The sequence below is a fragment of the Salmo salar genome, chromosome ssa03, assembly GCF_905237065.1.
Source record: "Salmo salar chromosome ssa03, Ssal_v3.1, whole genome shotgun sequence".
Taxonomy (NCBI): Eukaryota; Metazoa; Chordata; class Actinopteri; order Salmoniformes; family Salmonidae; genus Salmo; species Salmo salar.
Genome location: NC_059444.1, coordinates 46,639,913 through 46,657,004, shown reverse-complemented (window position 1 = coordinate 46,657,004; position 17,092 = coordinate 46,639,913). Strand labels below are relative to the sequence as shown.

At 44.3% G+C, this 17,092-nt stretch overlaps 1 protein-coding gene across 2 annotated transcripts in view; it reads left to right on the top strand.

Moving 5' to 3' along the window:
• Positions 1 to 16,404, top strand: part of LOC106600622 (sterile alpha motif domain-containing protein 10) — a 200,041-nt gene extending 183,637 nt beyond the window's left edge. For both annotated transcript variants that reach the window (XM_014192113.2, XM_014192112.2), the window contains exons 4-5: positions 11,889 to 12,029; positions 15,467 to 16,404. In XM_014192113.2, the coding sequence (XP_014047588.2) occupies positions 11,889 to 12,029; positions 15,467 to 15,489 (164 nt within the window). In that variant the 3' untranslated portion in view covers positions 15,490 to 16,404. The remainder of the gene's footprint in view (positions 1 to 11,888; positions 12,030 to 15,466) is intronic.
• Positions 16,405 to 17,092: the final 688 nt, after the last annotated feature.

Sequence of the window (17,092 nt, the reverse complement as noted above, 5' to 3'; positions counted from 1 at the left end):
TGTGGTTGTGTGGATGACTGTGTGTGGTTGTGTGGATGACTGTGTGTGGTTGTGTGGATGACTGTGTGTGCGGTTGTGTGGATGACTGTGTGTGCGGTTGTGTGGTGACTGTGTGTGGTTGTGTGGATGACTGTGTGTGTGGTTGTGTGGATGACTGTGTGTGTGGTTGTGTGGATGACTGTGTGTGGTTGTGTGGATGACTGTGTGTGCGGTTGTGTGGATGACTGTGTGTGTGGTTGTGTGGATGACTGTGTGTGGTTGTGTGGATGACTGTGTGTGGTTGTGTGGATGACTGTGTGTGGTTGTGTGGATGACTGTGTGTGGTTGTGTGGATGACTGTGTGCGGTTGTGTGGATGACTGTGTGTGGTTGTGTGACGTGACTGTGTGTGCGGTTGTGTGGATGACTGTGTGTGCGGTTGTGTGGATGACTGTGTGTGTGGTTGTGTGGATGACTGTGTGTGGTTGTGTGGATGACTGTGTGTGGTTGTGTGGATGACTGTGTGTGCGGTTGTGTGGATGACTGTGTGTGCGGTTGTGTGGATGACTGTGTGTGCGGTTGTGTGACTGTGACTGTGTGTGCGTTTGTGTGACTGTGAATGTGTGTGGTTGTGTGGATTACTGTGTGTGGTTGTGTGGATGACTGTGTGTGGTTGTGTGGATTACTGTGTGTGGTTGTGTGGATGACTGTGTGTGGTTGTGTGTATGACTGTGTGTGGCGGTTGTGTGACTGATGACTGTGTGTGTGGTTGTGTGGATGAGTGTGTGTGGTTGTGTGGATGACTGTGTGTGGTTGTGTGGATGACTGTGTGCGGTTGTGTGGATGACTGTGTGCGGTTGTGTGTATGACTGTGTGTGGTTGTGTGGATGACTGTGTGTGTGGTTGTGTGGATGACTGTGTGTGGTTGTGTGGATGACTGTGTGTGGTTGTGTGGATGACTGTGTGTGGTTGTGTGGATGACTGTGTGTGTGGTTGTGTGGATGACTTGTGTGTGGTTGTGTGGATGACTGTGTGCGGTTGTGTGGATGACTGTGTGTGGTTGTGTGGATGACTGTGTGTGGTTGTGTGGATGACTGTGTGTGGTTGTGTGGATGACTGTGTGTGGTTGTGTGGATGACTGTGTGTGGTTGTGTGGATGACTGTGTGCGGTTGTGTGGATGACTGTGTGTGGTTGTGTGGATGACTGTGTGTGGTTGTGTGGATGACTGTGTGCGGTTGTGTGGATGACTGTGTGCGGTTGTGTGGATGACTGTGTGTGGTTGTGTGGATGACTGTGTGTGGTTGTGTGGATGACTGTGTGCGGTTGTGTGGATGACTGTGTGTGGTTGTGTGGATGACTGTGTGTGGTTGTGTGGATGACTGTGTGCGGTTGTGTGGATGACTGTGTGCGGTTGTGTGGATGACTGTGTGTGGGTTGTGTGGATGACTGTGTGCGGTTGTGTGGATGACTGTGTGTGGTTGTGTGGATGACTGTGTGTGGTTGTGTGGATGACTGTGTGTGGTTGTGTGGATGACTGTGTGTGTGGTTGTGTGGATGACTGTGTGTGGTTGTGTGGATGACTGTGTGTGGTTGTGTGGATGACTGTGTGTGTGGTGTGTGGATGACTGTGTGTGGTTGTGTGGATGACTGTGTGTGTGGTTGTGTGGATGACTGTGTGTGGTTGTGTGGATGACTGTGTGTGGTTGTGTGGATGACTGTGTGTGTGGTTGTGTGGATGACTGTGTGTGTGGTTGTGTGGATGACTGTGTGTGTGGTTGTGTGGATGACTGTGTGTGGTTGTGTGGATGACTGTGTGTGGTTGTGTGGATGACTGTGTGTGGTTGTGTGGATGACTGTGTGTGGTTGTGTGGATGACTGTGTGTGCGGTTGTGTGGATGACTGTGTGTGCGGTTGTGTGGATGACTGTGTGTGCGGTTGTGTGGATGACTGTGTGCGGTTGTGTGATGACTGTGTGTGGTTGTGTGGATGACTGTGTGTGGTTGTGTGGATGACTGTGTGTGGTTGTGTGGATGACTATGTGTGTGGTTGTGTGGATGACTGTGTGTGCGGTTGTGTGGATGACTGTGTGTGGTTGTGTGGATGACTGTGTGTGCGGTTGTGTGGATGACTGTGTGTGGTTGTGTGGATGACTGTGTGTGCGGTTGTGTGGATGACTGTGTGTGCGGTTGTGTGGATGACTGTGTGTGGTTGTGTGGATGACTGTGTGTGGTTGTGTGACTGTGACTGTATGTGTGGTTGTGTGGATGAGTGTGTGTGTGGTTGTGTGGATGACTGTGTGTGCTTGTGTGGATGACTGTGTGTGGTTGTGTGGATGACTGTGTGTGCGGTTGTGTGGATGACTGTGTGTGCGGTTGTGTGGATGACTGTGTGTGGTTGTGTGTATGACTGTGTGTGGTTGTGTGGATGTCTTTGTGTGTGGTTGTGTGGATGACTTTGTGTGGTTGTGTGGATGACTGTGTGTGATTGTGTGGATGACTGTGTGTGGTTGTGTGGATGACTGTGTGTGGTTGTGTGGATGACTGTGTGTGTGGTTCTGTGGATGACTGTGTGTGGGTCTGTGGATGACTGTGTGTGGTTGTGTGGATGACTTTGTGCGGTTGTGTGGATGACTGTGTGTGTGGTTGTGTGGATGAATGTGTGTGGTTGTGTGGATGACTGTGTGTGGTTGTGTGTATGACTGTGTGTGGTTGTGTGGATGACTGTGTGTTGTTGTGTGACTGTGACTGTGTGTGCGGTTGTGTGGATGACTGTGTGTGCGGTTGTGCGGATGACTGTGTGTGTGGTTGTGTGGATGACTATGTGTGTGGTTGTGTGGATGACTATGTGTGTGGTTGTGTGGATGACTGTGTGTGCGGTTGTGTGGATGACTGTGTGTGCGGTTGTGTGGATGACTGTGTGTGCGGTTGTGTGACTGTGACTGTGTGTGCGGTTGTGTGACTGTGACTGTGTGTGGTTGTGTGACTGTGACTGTGTGTGGTTGTGTGGATGACTGTGTGTGGTTGTGTGGATTACTTTGTGTGGTTGTGTGGATGACTGTGTGCGGTTGTGTGTATGACTGTGTGTACGGTTGTGTGACTGTGACTGTGTGTGTGGTTGTGTGGATGAGTGTGTGTGGTTGTGTGGAAGACTGTGTGTGTGGGTGTGTGGATGACTGTGTGCGGTTGTGTGGATGACTGTGTGCGGTTGTGTGTATGACTGTGTGTGGTTGTGTGGATGACTGTGTGTGTTGTTTTGTGGATGACTGTGTGTGGTTGTGTGACTGTGACTGTGTGTGGTTGTGTAGATGACTGTGTGTGGTTGTGTGGATGACTGTGTGTGTGGTTGTGTGGATGACTGTGTGTGTGGTTGTGTGGATGACTGTGTGTGCTGTTGTGTGGATGACTGTGTGCGGTTGTGTGGATGACTGTGTGAGGTTGTGTGGATGACTGTATGTGGTTGTGTGGATGACTGTGTGCGGTTTTGGGAATGACTGTGTGTGGTTGTGTGGATGACTGTGTGTGTGGTTTTGTGGATGACTGTGTGTGTGGTTGTGTGGATGACTGTGTGTGGTTGTGTGGATGACTGTGTGTGGTTGTGTGGATGACTGTGTGTGGTTGTGTGGATGACTGTGTGTGGTTGTGTGGATGACTGTGTGCGGTTGTGTGGATGACTGTGTGTGGTTGTGTGATGACTGTGTGTGGTTGTGTGGATGACTGTGTGTGGTTGTGTGGATGACTGTGTGTGTGGTTGTGTGGATGACTGTGTGTGGTTGTGTGGATGACTGTGTGCGGTTGTGTGGATGACTGTGTGTGGTTGTGTGGATGACTGTGTGTGGTTGTGTGGATGACTGTGTGTGGTTGTGTGGATGACTGTGTGCGGTTGTGTGGATGACTGTGTGTGGGTTGTGTGGATGACTTGTGTGCGGTTGTGTGGATGACTGTGTGTCGGTTGTGTGGATGACTGTGTGCGGTTGTGTGGATGACTGTGTGTGGTTGTGTGGATGACTGTGTGTCGGTTGTGTGGATGACTGTGTGTGGTTGTGTGGATGACTGTGTGCGGTTGTGTGGATGACTGTGTGCGGTTGTGTAGATGACTGTGTGTGGTTGTGTGGATGACTGTGTGTGTGGTTGTGTGGATGACTGTGTGTGTGGTTGTGTGGATGACTGTGTGTGCTGTTGTGTGGATGACTGTGTGCGGTTGTGTGGATGACTGTGTGAGGTTGTGTGGATGACTGTATGTGGTTGTGTGGATGACTGTGTGCGGTTTTGGGAATGACTGTGTGTTTGGTTGTGTGGATGACTGTGTGTGGTTGTGTGGATGACTGTGTGTGGTTGTGTGGATGACTGTGTGTGGTTGTGTGGATGACTGTGCGGTTGTGTGGATGACTGTGTGCGGTTGTGTGGATGACTGTGTGCGGTTTTGTGGATGACTGTGTGCGGTTGTGTGGATGACTGTGTGTGGTTGTGTGGATGACTGTGTGTGCGGTTGTGTGGATGACTGTGTGCGGTTGTGTGGATGACTGTGTGCGGTTGTGTGGATGACTGTGTGTGGTTGTGTGGATGACTGTGTACGGTTGTGTGGATGACTGTGTGTGCGGTTGTGTGGATGACTGTGTGTGCGGTTGTGTGGTTGACTGTATGCGGTTGTGTGGATGACTGTGTGTGGTTGTGTGGATGACTGTGTGGTTGTGTGGATGACTGTGCGGTTGTGTGGATGACTGTGTGTGGTTGTGTGGATGACTGTGTGTGGTTGTGTGGATGACTGTGTGCGTTGTGTGGATGACTGTGTGTGGTTGTGTGGATGACTGTGTGTGGTTGTGTGGATGACTGTGTGTGTGGTTCTGTGGATGACTGTGTGTGTGGTTGTGTGGATGAATGTGTGTGGTTGTGTGGATGACTGTGTGTGTGGTTGTGTGGATGACTGTGTGTGTGGTTGTGTGGATGACTGTGTGTGTGGTTGTGTGGATGACTGTGTGTGTGGTTGTGTGGATGACTGTGTGTGTGGTTGTGTGGATGACTGTGTGTGGTTGTGTGGATGACTGTGTGTGGTTGTGTGGATTGACTGTGTGTGGTTGTGTGGATGACTGTGTGTGCGGTTGTGTGGATGACTGTGTGTGCGGTTGTGTGGATGACTGTGTGTGCGGGTGTGTGGATGACTGTGTGTGTGGTTGTGTGGATGACTGTGTGCGTTTGTGTGACTGTGACTATGTGTGTTGTTGTGTGGATGACTGTGTGTGTGGTTGTGTGGATGTCTGTGGGTGGTTGTGTGGATGACTGTCTGAGCTATTGTGTGGATGACTGTGGGTGGTTGTGTGGATGACTGTGTGTGCGGTTGTGTGGATGACTGTGTGTGCGGTTGTGTGGATGACTGTGTGTGGTTGTGTGGATGACTGTGTGCGGTTGTGTGACTGTGACTGTATTTGTTGTTGTGTGGATGAGTGTGTGTGTGGTTGTGTGGATGACTGTGTGTGCTTGTGTGGATGACTGTGTGTGGTTGTGTGGATGACTGTGTGTGCGGTTGTGTGGATGACTGTGTGTGCGGTTGTGTGGATGACTGTGTGTGGTTGTGTGTATGACTGTGTGTGGTTGTGTGGATGTCTTTGTGTGTGGTTGTGTGGATGACTTTGTGTGGTTGTGTGGATGACTGTGTGTGATTGTGTGGATGACTGTGTGTGGTTGTGTGGATGACTGTGTGTGGTTGTGTGGATGACTGTGTGTGTGTCTATGCTGGGTTTTTGCCCTGTGTCAATGTCCAGCGGTAAACGAAAATGGATCGATTGATTAGGAGAGCTAACAGTATGAGTAATGTGTCTAATTATCATGTAGACCTCACCCTGGGCTGCTACAGCTATGATGGATTCCCGCACTCTCTGAATGATTGAAGGACAATCCCCTACCGTTCGGAAGAGCGTGCCCACGCGTGTGTATAACGCATGTGTCATCTCTGGTCTCTGTGTTTCTGTGTATGTGTTTGTCATCCCCTCTCTCTCCCTGCGTAAAGCGGGATGCTTACTGTGGTTAATGGTATGTTAAATGTGTGTGGCCCTGGGAGTCCAGCACCTTGGTGCTCTAGTTGAGACATCCTCAGTAAATCATCTGGCTGAAAAAACCTCATTGAGCTTTCCTGGTCGCTGTCATTAATTCAACGACTCGTGGGTAAAGCAGAGAAAACGCAGTTAACGCTTAGCTATACATCAGCAGGAATAACAGCATACACACACAAACACACACACACACACACACACACACACACACACACACACACACACACACACACACACACACACACACACACACACACACACACACAAACACACAAACACAAACACACACACACACACACACACACACACACACACACACATACAGAGAGACAGAACATGCATCTGCACTCCATTACACACACAAAGTAAAAGCACTTCCTACATAACAAATGTCACGCAGTGTGCTTAGCAAGTACCACTTCCTCCTGATTCTGGTACTGAGGCTCAAACCCAGGACCTCTGCCATGCTAGCACACAAGACTGCCCTCCCAAAGCGTCTTGCCAGTCAGCACCACTGAAAGCTAGCTATTTGGCAGTGCAAGTGGGGACAATTCAGGCTGAGGAGTGAGTTTCACACATCCAGACAGCTCATTTTCGACTGCAGTCCCTTGGCAGGTTATTAAAAATAATGAAAATGTCAATACAGACAGACAATGAGCACATATAGAGCAACTAATGACAAGCAACACTTTTTATTTGGGATTGTATTAACCCACTCTTCAGAGGACACATCTTGTTTGTTTTTTTTACAGCTTTTCTGCTACATATACATACATTTTACATATACATTTGACATACATGGTACTTTTATATACAGCAATCAAATAACAATAATACATTACCAAACATAAGTTATTTAATATCAACCCTCAGCCACTCTCAGCCCATCCCACCTATCACCATAGACCTCATTTGACTTCCATGTGCCATATATTTTTCAATTGTGTTTTTATAATTTATAATCGTTTAGTATCCACAGATCCCCAGATGTGAGCTAAAGATTAGAACCTTTCCTACCAGTATTATTATATTAGTTATGGACTGACTATGGCTTTCCAAATCGCCCATCACTACTATTTGTTAGGTTCATTTTAAGTGCATGTTGTGATTTTTTTAACCATTCCTGAACCTGTGACCAGAAACAAGCTACATAGGGGCAATACCAGATCAAATGATCCAGTGATTCTGTCTCTTCGCAGCAAAATCTACAGAGCTGAGATGGTTGTATGCCACATATATATAGCAATCTGTTGGTGGCAAGAATTTTGTATAATAATTTAAATAGAAAAACTAAGTGTTGTTTTTTACCAGTTCATAAACCATGTGCCATGGAATTGGTACATCGAAAATCTCTTCCCATGTATTTTGTAACCTGTATGGTGCAGCTGTCAAAAATGTTTTGTCCTGAAATGAAATGGGTATATTTTTCTATTTATGCCAGTTCCTTTCAGCCAATTTGCATCTTTAATATATGGCAGGCAAACAAGTTCCCTACCTTCTCCCTTTTCCACCTGCCTCCTCCATGTTTGTAGTAAAGCTGCAATCAGTTGGTTGTAAGTTTGGATTGAGCAGACATTCACATCTATTTTCGATAGCTGCGTATGTGACAAAACTACATCATTTATATTTGTAATATCATTAGTAAATATAATACAATAAAAATAAAAAAATACATAAAGAATGTTTTTTTAAATTAATCAGTATATTTGAGTTTAAACAGAACATTTGTTGTAAAATCTGTCTATCTTTTCTGGAGGATGAAACTGAATTGTAACAAACTCTGCATGACTTGTTTAAGAAAGAGGGATACTTTTAACAACATTTAATTTTGAATTAGACATAAATGAGAATGTTTAATCTGTTAATTGGCAAAAATGATTTTTTTTAACAAAGGATGAGCCTTTCTTAATTATGTACTGGATAACCATTTTGGGTTTAAGTATAAATTATGTATGAGTGAAGCTTATAGTGAGAGGTTTAAAGCTTTAATATTTCATCATTTTAGACCCCAAACTCATATGTCTGGCTTAGCATTCCAAATAAAATGAAATATTTTGGGCTCCTATGATTTAAAAAAAACGAGTCCTCTGGAGTAGGCAGCGCCATTAGTAAGTAAACTGTGATAGGACCAAAGTAGACAAGCATTTACCCCTTCGTAGTTGCAGAATCGTATCTATTTTTTCAAACTTTCTATTGAAATAGATTGTGGTAAGCTCATTTATATTTTTTGAGATGTGTCTTTTAACGATCCAATACGTACAGTAGCATGCAACAGCAATAACATAAAAAGCAATCAAACAAAAAGACAACATCTACACACCTCACAAGCTACAGACAACAAACAACGTGGAAAGCAGCTATAAACAGCTATAGATTGTGTTCACACACCTGATTGTCCTTTAGCCATGTCTTTGGGTTCTTTGTGAAAACGCGGAAGGTAGCGCAGTTACCTGTGTCTGAAGGCAGTGTGTAAGAGACATGGGAAGCTCTCGAAGAGAAAACTGTCTGACTGAAGATGCTTTTCCTTATTGGGAACTACAGTATCCATCACCTCTCATGGCAGACCTTGTGGATCTGCTGCAATGAATGTTCTGCTTGATGAAGGCACTAAGTGGAGGGGGAGCCAGGCCATATAGGATCTTGAAAACAAGACGAGTCTGTGTATTTCACAAGACTTTCCCAGATCAGTAGCTAATGCTTTCTTTTTATTATTTTTTATTTATTTATTTTGGACCCCTTTTTCTCCCCAATTTCGTAGGTATCCAATTGGTAGTTACAGTCTTGTCTCATCGCTGCAACTCCCGTACGGACTCGGGAGAGGCAAATGTCGGGAGCCGTGCGTCTTCCGAAACACAACCCAACCAAGCCGCACTGCTACTTGACACAATGCCCACTTAACCCAGAATCTCTAGTGATGCAGTGGCTTAGACAACTGCGCAACTCGGAAGGCCAGCTCATGCTTTCTGAGTGTTGGCTATTGGACTTTTTAATCAAGCACCTTGAGAGCATGTTTGTAGAAAGACTGAATCGGTTTCAATATTGTACAGCAAGCTTGGGCCCAACAACAGGTAACTGCCAAAATAAAGGAAACCCCAACATAAAGTGTCTTATTAAGGCATTGGGCCACCACAGGCCAGAACAGCTTCAATGAACCGTGGCAAAGAATCTACAAGTGTCTGGAAATCTATTGGAAGGAGGCGACACCATTCTCCCGAGAGAAATCCCATTATTTGGAGCTTTGTTGATGGGGGTTGAGATCTGGTGACTGACACAGACACACCTGCCAGCTCTCACCTCAGAATTAAACGTTCATCATGTTTCTAAAATGTCAAATAAAGTTGTTCCAAATGTCAAGTTTTTAAGTGTTTGATGTTATGTTTAGGCATTACCTCCGAATGGTTAAGGTAAGGGATTAAGGTTATGGATAGGCTTAACCTGTTAGGGCTAGGGGGCAGTATTGACACAGCCGGATAAAAAACGTACCCGATTTAATCTGGTTACTACTCCTGCCCAGTAACTAGAATATGCATATAATTATTGGCTTTGGATAGAAAACACCCTAAAGTTTCTAAAACTGTTTGAATGGTGTCTGTGAGTATAACAGAACTCATATGGCAGGCCAAAACCTGAGAAGATTTCATGCAGGAAGTGGCCTGTCTGAGAAGTAGTGTTTCATCTTGGCTCTTTTTATTGAAGACTGAGGATCTTTGCAATAACGTGACACTTCCTACGGCTCCCATAGGCTCTCAGAGCCCGGGAAAAAGCTGAACGATATCGAGGCAGGCTCTGGCTGAAACACTTTATTGCTTTTGGCAAGTGGCCGCTCAGAGTACTATGGGCTTAGGCGCGTGCCCGAGTCAACCGAATGCTTTCTTTTCTTTTGTCTGTTTACCTAAAGGCAGATTCCCGGTCGGAATATTATCGCTTTTTTATGAGAAAAATGGCATAAAAATGGATTTTAAACAGCGGTTGACATGCTTCGAAGTACGGTAATGGAATATTTAGAATTTTTTTGTCACGAATTGCGCCATGCTCGCCACCCTTATTTACCCTTTCGGATAGTGTCTTGAACGCACGAACAAAACGCCCCTGTTTGGATATAACGATGGATTATTTTGGACCAAACCAATATTTGTTATTGAAGTAGAAGTCCTGGGAGTGCATTCTGACGAAGACAGCAAAGGTAATACAATTTTTCTTATAGTAAATCTGACTTTGATGAGTGCTAAACTTGCTGGGTGTCTAAATAGCTAGCCCTGTGATGCCGGGCTATCTACTGAGAATATTGCAAAATGTGCTTTCACCGAAAAGCTATTTTAAAATCGGACATATCGAGTGCATAGAGGAGTTCTGTATCTATAATTCTTAAAATAATTGTTATGCTTTTTGTGAACGTTTGTGAGTAATTAATAAATTCACCAGCAGTGTTCGGTGGGAATGCTAGTCACATGCTAGTCACATGCTAATGTAAAAAGCTGGTTTTTGATATAAATATGAACTTGATTGAACAAAACATGCATGTATTGTATAGCATAATGTCCTAGGGTTGTACATTTAGCTGTGGTTTGGGTTTATGTGACATTATATGCTAGCTTGAAAAATGGGTGTCTGATTATTTCTGGCTGGGTACTCTGCTGACATAATCTAATGTTTTGTTTTCGTTGTAAAGCCTTTTTGAAATCGGACAGTGTGGTTAGATTAATGAGAGTCTTATCTTTAAAATGGTGTAAAATAGTCATATTTTTGAAAAATTTAAGGTTTTTGCATTTCTAAGGTATTTGAATAACGCGCCACGGGATTACACTGGCTGTTGAGTAGGTGGGACGCAAGCCCACCTAGCCCATAGACGTTAAAACTAAAAATGTCAAAAACAACTTTCTATTGCTGAATTCAAACATGAAACCTTTGGAATCAGAGGCAGATGCTTATGTCCATCTACCATGCCTTAGCAAAACCGAAACCTACATAAAGGTAACAGCGCTCACTGTTGCCCCTAGTGGCCAGTGTCCACGTCGTCTCACAACGTCCTCAGACATGGATGGACGTCAAACACTAACTTGTATTACGGGTGAGCTGGCTGCACACTCTTTAAACCCCTTATGCTCCTTTGGGACCCCTCTTTCAAAGGCAATGAGATCCCTTGTTCTAGCTATGGTATCCAATGGGGTGCTCGGCCTTATGGGATGATCATTTCTTAATTAACTGAGAAGCTACACCTGTGTGGAAGCACCTGCTTTCAATATACTTTGTATCCCTTATTTGCGCCTTTATTTTGGCAGTTACCTGTAGTCAAGCAGTAGGGGAGAGTGGGGTAGGTTGAGACATTTTTTACATTCAGCACCACTCCATCAAGGGAAATATAGTATTCTTTCTAACAAAGATACATACATATATTTCAGGATGTTGTGTATCCCTGGAAATAATCAGAATTCATGTAAACATGACAGTTTTGAAAACATAGCTTGTCCAAAGAAAGTGGTCTCTTGGCACAACCAGGAGTACTGTAGCTTGAGCCGCGGGACAGGGTAAGTTGAGCCACCTACACATTTCCGTACTGCATGAAAAATGATCACTACCTTCCTAAAACCATGTCTTAATTAAGAGATAAGAGAGAGTGGAATCAATGATCCCCATGTGCTACACCTGTTCTAACATAGAGAGAGACTATCTCTCTTTCTTCCCTCCCCTCTCTCTCTCCAGGTCGTGCATTGCTGAGGTTGTTCTAACATAGTTTCTTTCTTTCTTTCTTTCTTTCTTTCTTTCTTTCTTTCTTTCTTTCTTTCTTTCTTTCTTTCTTTCTTTCTTTCTTTCTTTCTTTCTTTCTTTCTTTCTTTCTTTCTTTCTTTCCTTCCCTCTCTCCCTCCAGGTCGTGCATTGCTGAGGTTGAACGGGGAGAAGTTGGAGAGGATGGGCATTGTCCAGGAGACACTGAGACAGGAGGTTCTACAGCAGGTCCTTCAGCTACAAGTCAGAGAAGAGGTCCGCAACCTGCAACTGCTCAGCAGAGGTGAGGAGAGTGTGTGTGTCTGTGTGTGCGTGTGTGTGAGCATGCGTCTGTGCACGTGTGTGTGTGTGTAATGTGTTCCATAAACACACTTATCCAGACATCAATAGTCAGATACAGTCACTATGTGCTAACCTGAATTCAGCTGCTAATGACAGTCTGCTGGAGCTATAGAACACTGACAATGTTAAAACCTCTCATCATTAGACAGTACACTGAGTATACCAAGCATTAGGAACACCTTCCTAATATTGAGTTGCATCCCAATCTTGCCCTCAGAACAGCCTCAATTAGTCGGGGCATGGACTCTACAAGGTGTCAAAAGTGTCCCACAGGGATGCTGGCCCATGTCTTCCCACATTTGTGTCAAGTTGGCTGGGTGTCCTTTAGGTGGTGGACCATTCTTGATACACACGGGAAACTGTTGAGAATGAAAAACCCAGCAGAGTTGCAGTTCTTGACACAAACCGATGCGCCTGGCACCTACTACCATACCCTGTTCAAAGGCACTTCAATCTTTTGTCTTGCAAATTCACCCTCTGAATGGCACACATACACACTCATTAAAAATCCTTCTTTAACCTGTCTCCTCCCCTTCATCTACACTGATTGAAGTGGTTTTAACAAGTGACATCAATAAGGGAACCTAGTTTTCACCTGGATTCACCTGGTCAGTCTATGTCATGGAAAGGTGTGCTTAATGTTTTTTCTACACTCAGTGTACATAGTGAATGTCCGTGCCAGATCTGTCCAATGCCAGATATTCTACACAGAGGGAGGTTCTACTGAGCTATCATATGGAAATGTTTTAAGAAGGTCATGGATCATTTAGCTATTTGATTTTGAATTTTAGGACCCCTGTAGGTATAAAAACACTTACTGCTATAGCCCATAGACATGCATTGAATTACACATTCATAAATGGCAAAATAGACAGTAAAAAGTGTCTGTCCTATATCTAGGAGATATAAGAAAGATCAGGAAATATTTTCGTTTTTTGGACACATTTAACCCCCTTTTTTGTTGGCACAAAGCTACCTTAATACATACATTCATTTTTTTTTAACCGGTACCAGGTTACCTTCAGACGAGTCCCTGACACTTGTGGAGCAAAACAGAGAATATCTTCGTGTTCGTGAGAATCTCATCTTTCCTTAGAGTGTAACCGTTCGGATGCTACAGATGTTTTCATGAGAAGACCGATTTTGAGGACGTCTTATGGTCTTAGAAACACCGCTGTAGCTCGGCCACCTTTCACTGCAGATGTGGAAGGCCCACATAGGCTGATGTGGTGGATTGAGACGCAGCCCATGCAAAACAGATATATCTATCTTAAACTGACAAATTTTGATGGGGATTTTTTTATTATGTTACTTAGATTGACTCACAGGTGTGTCAATAGACTCTTAATTAATGAGAGAAAAAGAAGGGGAGAGAAGGCGCAAGAGAGGGAGACAGAGAGAGAGACATACAGGGGAAGAGATACAGGGGGAGAGAAGGAGCAGGACAGAAAGAGAGAGGGAGACAGAGAGAGAGATATACAGGGGAAGAGATACAGGGAAAGACAGGGGGAGAGAAGGAGCAAGACAGAGAAAGAGAGAGAGAGACAGAGAGAGAGATATACAGGGGTAGAGATACAGGGAAAGAGTTCAACAGGCATTGACTCTGTCCTATCAGGCATTGACTCTGTCCTATCAGATAGCTAATTGAGTGGCCTCATAAAACACCTGATAACCAAGAGGGTGGTTAGGAGGAGAGGTGAGGGAGAGAGGTGGTGGAAGGATGTAGAGATGGGACGAAAAGAGGATTAGGGATGGAGGTGAAAACGGGGTTAAGGGGAAGTAGGTGAGGGAGGGGTGATAGTGAGTGTTGGGATGAGGACAGGATAAAGTGGAGGGAGGAAAGTTGAGTGTAGGAGGTTTAACAGAGGATTTCAGCCTGGCGACTCGTATCATACACTGTAATTTCAGATTCATCTGACAGAAATTAACATGATATTTAACATTGAATGCTCTGTTACTTAAAGAGAGGTCGTTTTTAAGGTACAATGACTTGACTGAATGGATCTAGCTTGGGGTTTGTTTACACTACTGAGACATGGCTCTTTCTCTCAACTTCTTTCTTGTTTTTAGATTTGACCTCTAGTGTTTTTTAAATGTATGCCATACTCTCAGTTCTGCTTCTCTCACCTTTTCTGTCTTTCTTCTTATTCTCTATTCTTTTAACTTATTTTTCTCTCCAGACCATTACCACCAAGTGTGCATGGGTAGGAGTTTGTTAACAAAAGCACTGAGTAAACATTGTGTGTTTGATTCAATGTTCATCCTCAGGCCTGCATCCCTCCCTGCTTCCTGCTCCAGCCTCTGGACTCTTACAGCAGCAGCAGAGTAATCTTTCTGTGGGAGGCTCAGAAAAAAAAAAAAAGAACATGACATTTTTCCTCAAACACACATTTTCTCCGGAACCCCTTCGTTCGCCTCTCCGCTTTCTCTCTTCTCCCTAGTCTCTGATGTGTTTATATCTGAGAGAAAGCACCTCTTTACCTGAACAATCTCAGGCCACCCCCTCAATCCCGTCTGCCTTTCTGTCTCTACCTGCTAACCCAGTCTCTCCCTGTGTCTCTGTCTCAGGGTGTGTTTCATTCCAATGCCATGTTAGATTTGGCCATGTCTTAGAGACAGGTGGGTGTTATTCTCTCCATATCAGGGGAGAGATAACTCAAATGTCAAATGTCTCCTTTTTTGTTTTTTATTCCTCCGATAGAAAATATAGTCTTCCGAGCGTCCTTTGTTGTCAGTTGAGGCAGAGGCAAAAGTGTAGCTGTCACAGAAATCAACCGTTCATAGAGGTCAATGAGTTTGATATGAGAATGGTTTTAGGCACAGAGAGACTGTGAACCTGAGGTTACACTCTACAGACTCCTGCTTCTGTGAACCTGAGGTTACACTCTACGGACTCCTGTTTCTGTGAACCTGAGGTTCCACTCTACGGACTCCTGTTTCTGTGAACCTGAGGTTACACTCTACAGACTCCTGTTTCTCTGAACCTGAGGTTACACTCTACAGACTCCTGTTTCAGAAAGAATTCTAAATGCAACCAGGTTGTTGACAGAGTTTGAAGAGAGGTCATACGGAGGCAGGGGTTCTGGATGTGTGTGTGTGTGTGTGTGTGTGTGTGTGTGTGTGTGTGTGTGTGTGTGTGTGTGTGTGTGTGTGTGTGTGTGTGTGTGTGTGTGTGTGTGTGTGTGTGTGTGTGTGTGTGTGTGTGTGTGTGTGTGTGTGTGTGTGTGTGTGTGTGTGTGTGTGTGTGTGTGTGTGTTGGAATTGGGTATCAGGGTGTGAAAGACACCCAGTGATGCCCATCTAACCCCAAACCCCACTGTTCCTTCTATCCATATCTAAATAATGAATTTGCCTCTCGATCTCTCTCCCTCCTGGCAGCCTCCTTTGGAAACCTTTCTTAGCTCATCCCTTTCTGGATCCCTTTTTCCTTCACTGAAACAATACGTCACCAGTAGCTATGGGAGGACCTGCTCGCTCCAGATATGTGACAGCAGAACTGGGCTGTAAAAGGAGAGAACTGAAGAGGGGAGAGAAGAGTCTATTTTCTACATGACAAACAGACTGAAGGAGGATTCCCATTCAACAAGGCCAAACTGGTTTAAACGAGGAGCGACAGAGTGAGAGAGAGAACTGGAGAGAGAGACAATGAACTGCTGAATAAAAGAGCACAGACTGTGACATAGAGAAAAGATGTATGAACTGACGTTGACATTGTAGACAAATCAATTTGCAAGTTATATTATTATAACTACATGAGATTCCCCCTTTCTGGGTTTCTTCTTTCATTGTGGGTGCAGGAAGGAGAATTATTACTCATCAATCAATGTAGTACGTTACAGTGGGTGGCTTATTCCAAGGTGGGTGGAGAGAAAATGGGACTATTGAATGTCAATGTCTCTGTATGATACTCATGTCACAACCCTGTTCACAATGTATCTTTTCCCCTCAGGATTTTCATTTTGGAATATCTATATAGTTTTGATAGATCTAATTCATACAGTATCAAGTACATCATTGCCTACATGAGCACCCTCTCCCTAAAATATATTCTCTTCCTTTCTTTTATAAAGTCATGACGATGTACAGAATGTCACCTCCCAGATCATCTCTTTGTACTGTCAATGAACCATGTCAATGACAAAGATATATATATATGTGAACGTTCTATTGTAATATAGGCTGTAGAGCTGAATATAATGTAGATCTATCTATACATTTAGCTTTTTATAAACAGAGGGAATTGAGAGAACATGCTATGATTTGGTGTAAATGTTTTTGCCATAGCTGTATTTGATAAAGCAATAATCGGAACAGGATGTAGCTGGCCAGAAGGACTGGTTATTTTCTAGCAGTATGGGTCAAATGCATACATCTCCAATGATGCAGTAATAGTATACTGTAGTTATAACTCTATTGTGTAAAAATAATATTTATCCTACATCTATTTTGTGTATTTCCCCTTAATATCAGGAGTGCAAAACATTAGTCCTTGAGGGCTCCTATCCTGCTGGTTTTACCCTTGCTCTCTCTCTCTGTCTCTGTCTCTCTCTCTCTCTCTCTCTCTGTCTGTCTCTCTCTGTCTCTGTCTGTCTCTGTCTCTCTCTGTCTCTCTCTCTATCTGTCTCTGTCTCATTGATCAGATATTGTAACTGATGAATAAGATATGTTCCACACACCTGGTAGCCCAAGTAATCAATTTGAAAGGCAACAGGGTATATACTGTAGAGCTGGAACTGTTACTGTCACACTGTGAGTGCAGACATCCAAGCAGCCTACTGTTACGGTGCTTCATAAACTAACTAGTAATCAGATACCCAGCATGACTGTGAATTAGGATCCTTTGAAGAAAGAAGCATTGCCGATATATGTGATTCTGTTTCACTCAGAAAACTGAGTTTCCCGTTTCAGAAATGATGGTAAAGGGGAGTAGGTCTTCTATGGTTGTGCAATGAACTGTCCTGAGGAACAGGCTGCCAAAGTCAGTACATTATGAAGAAAGGCAGC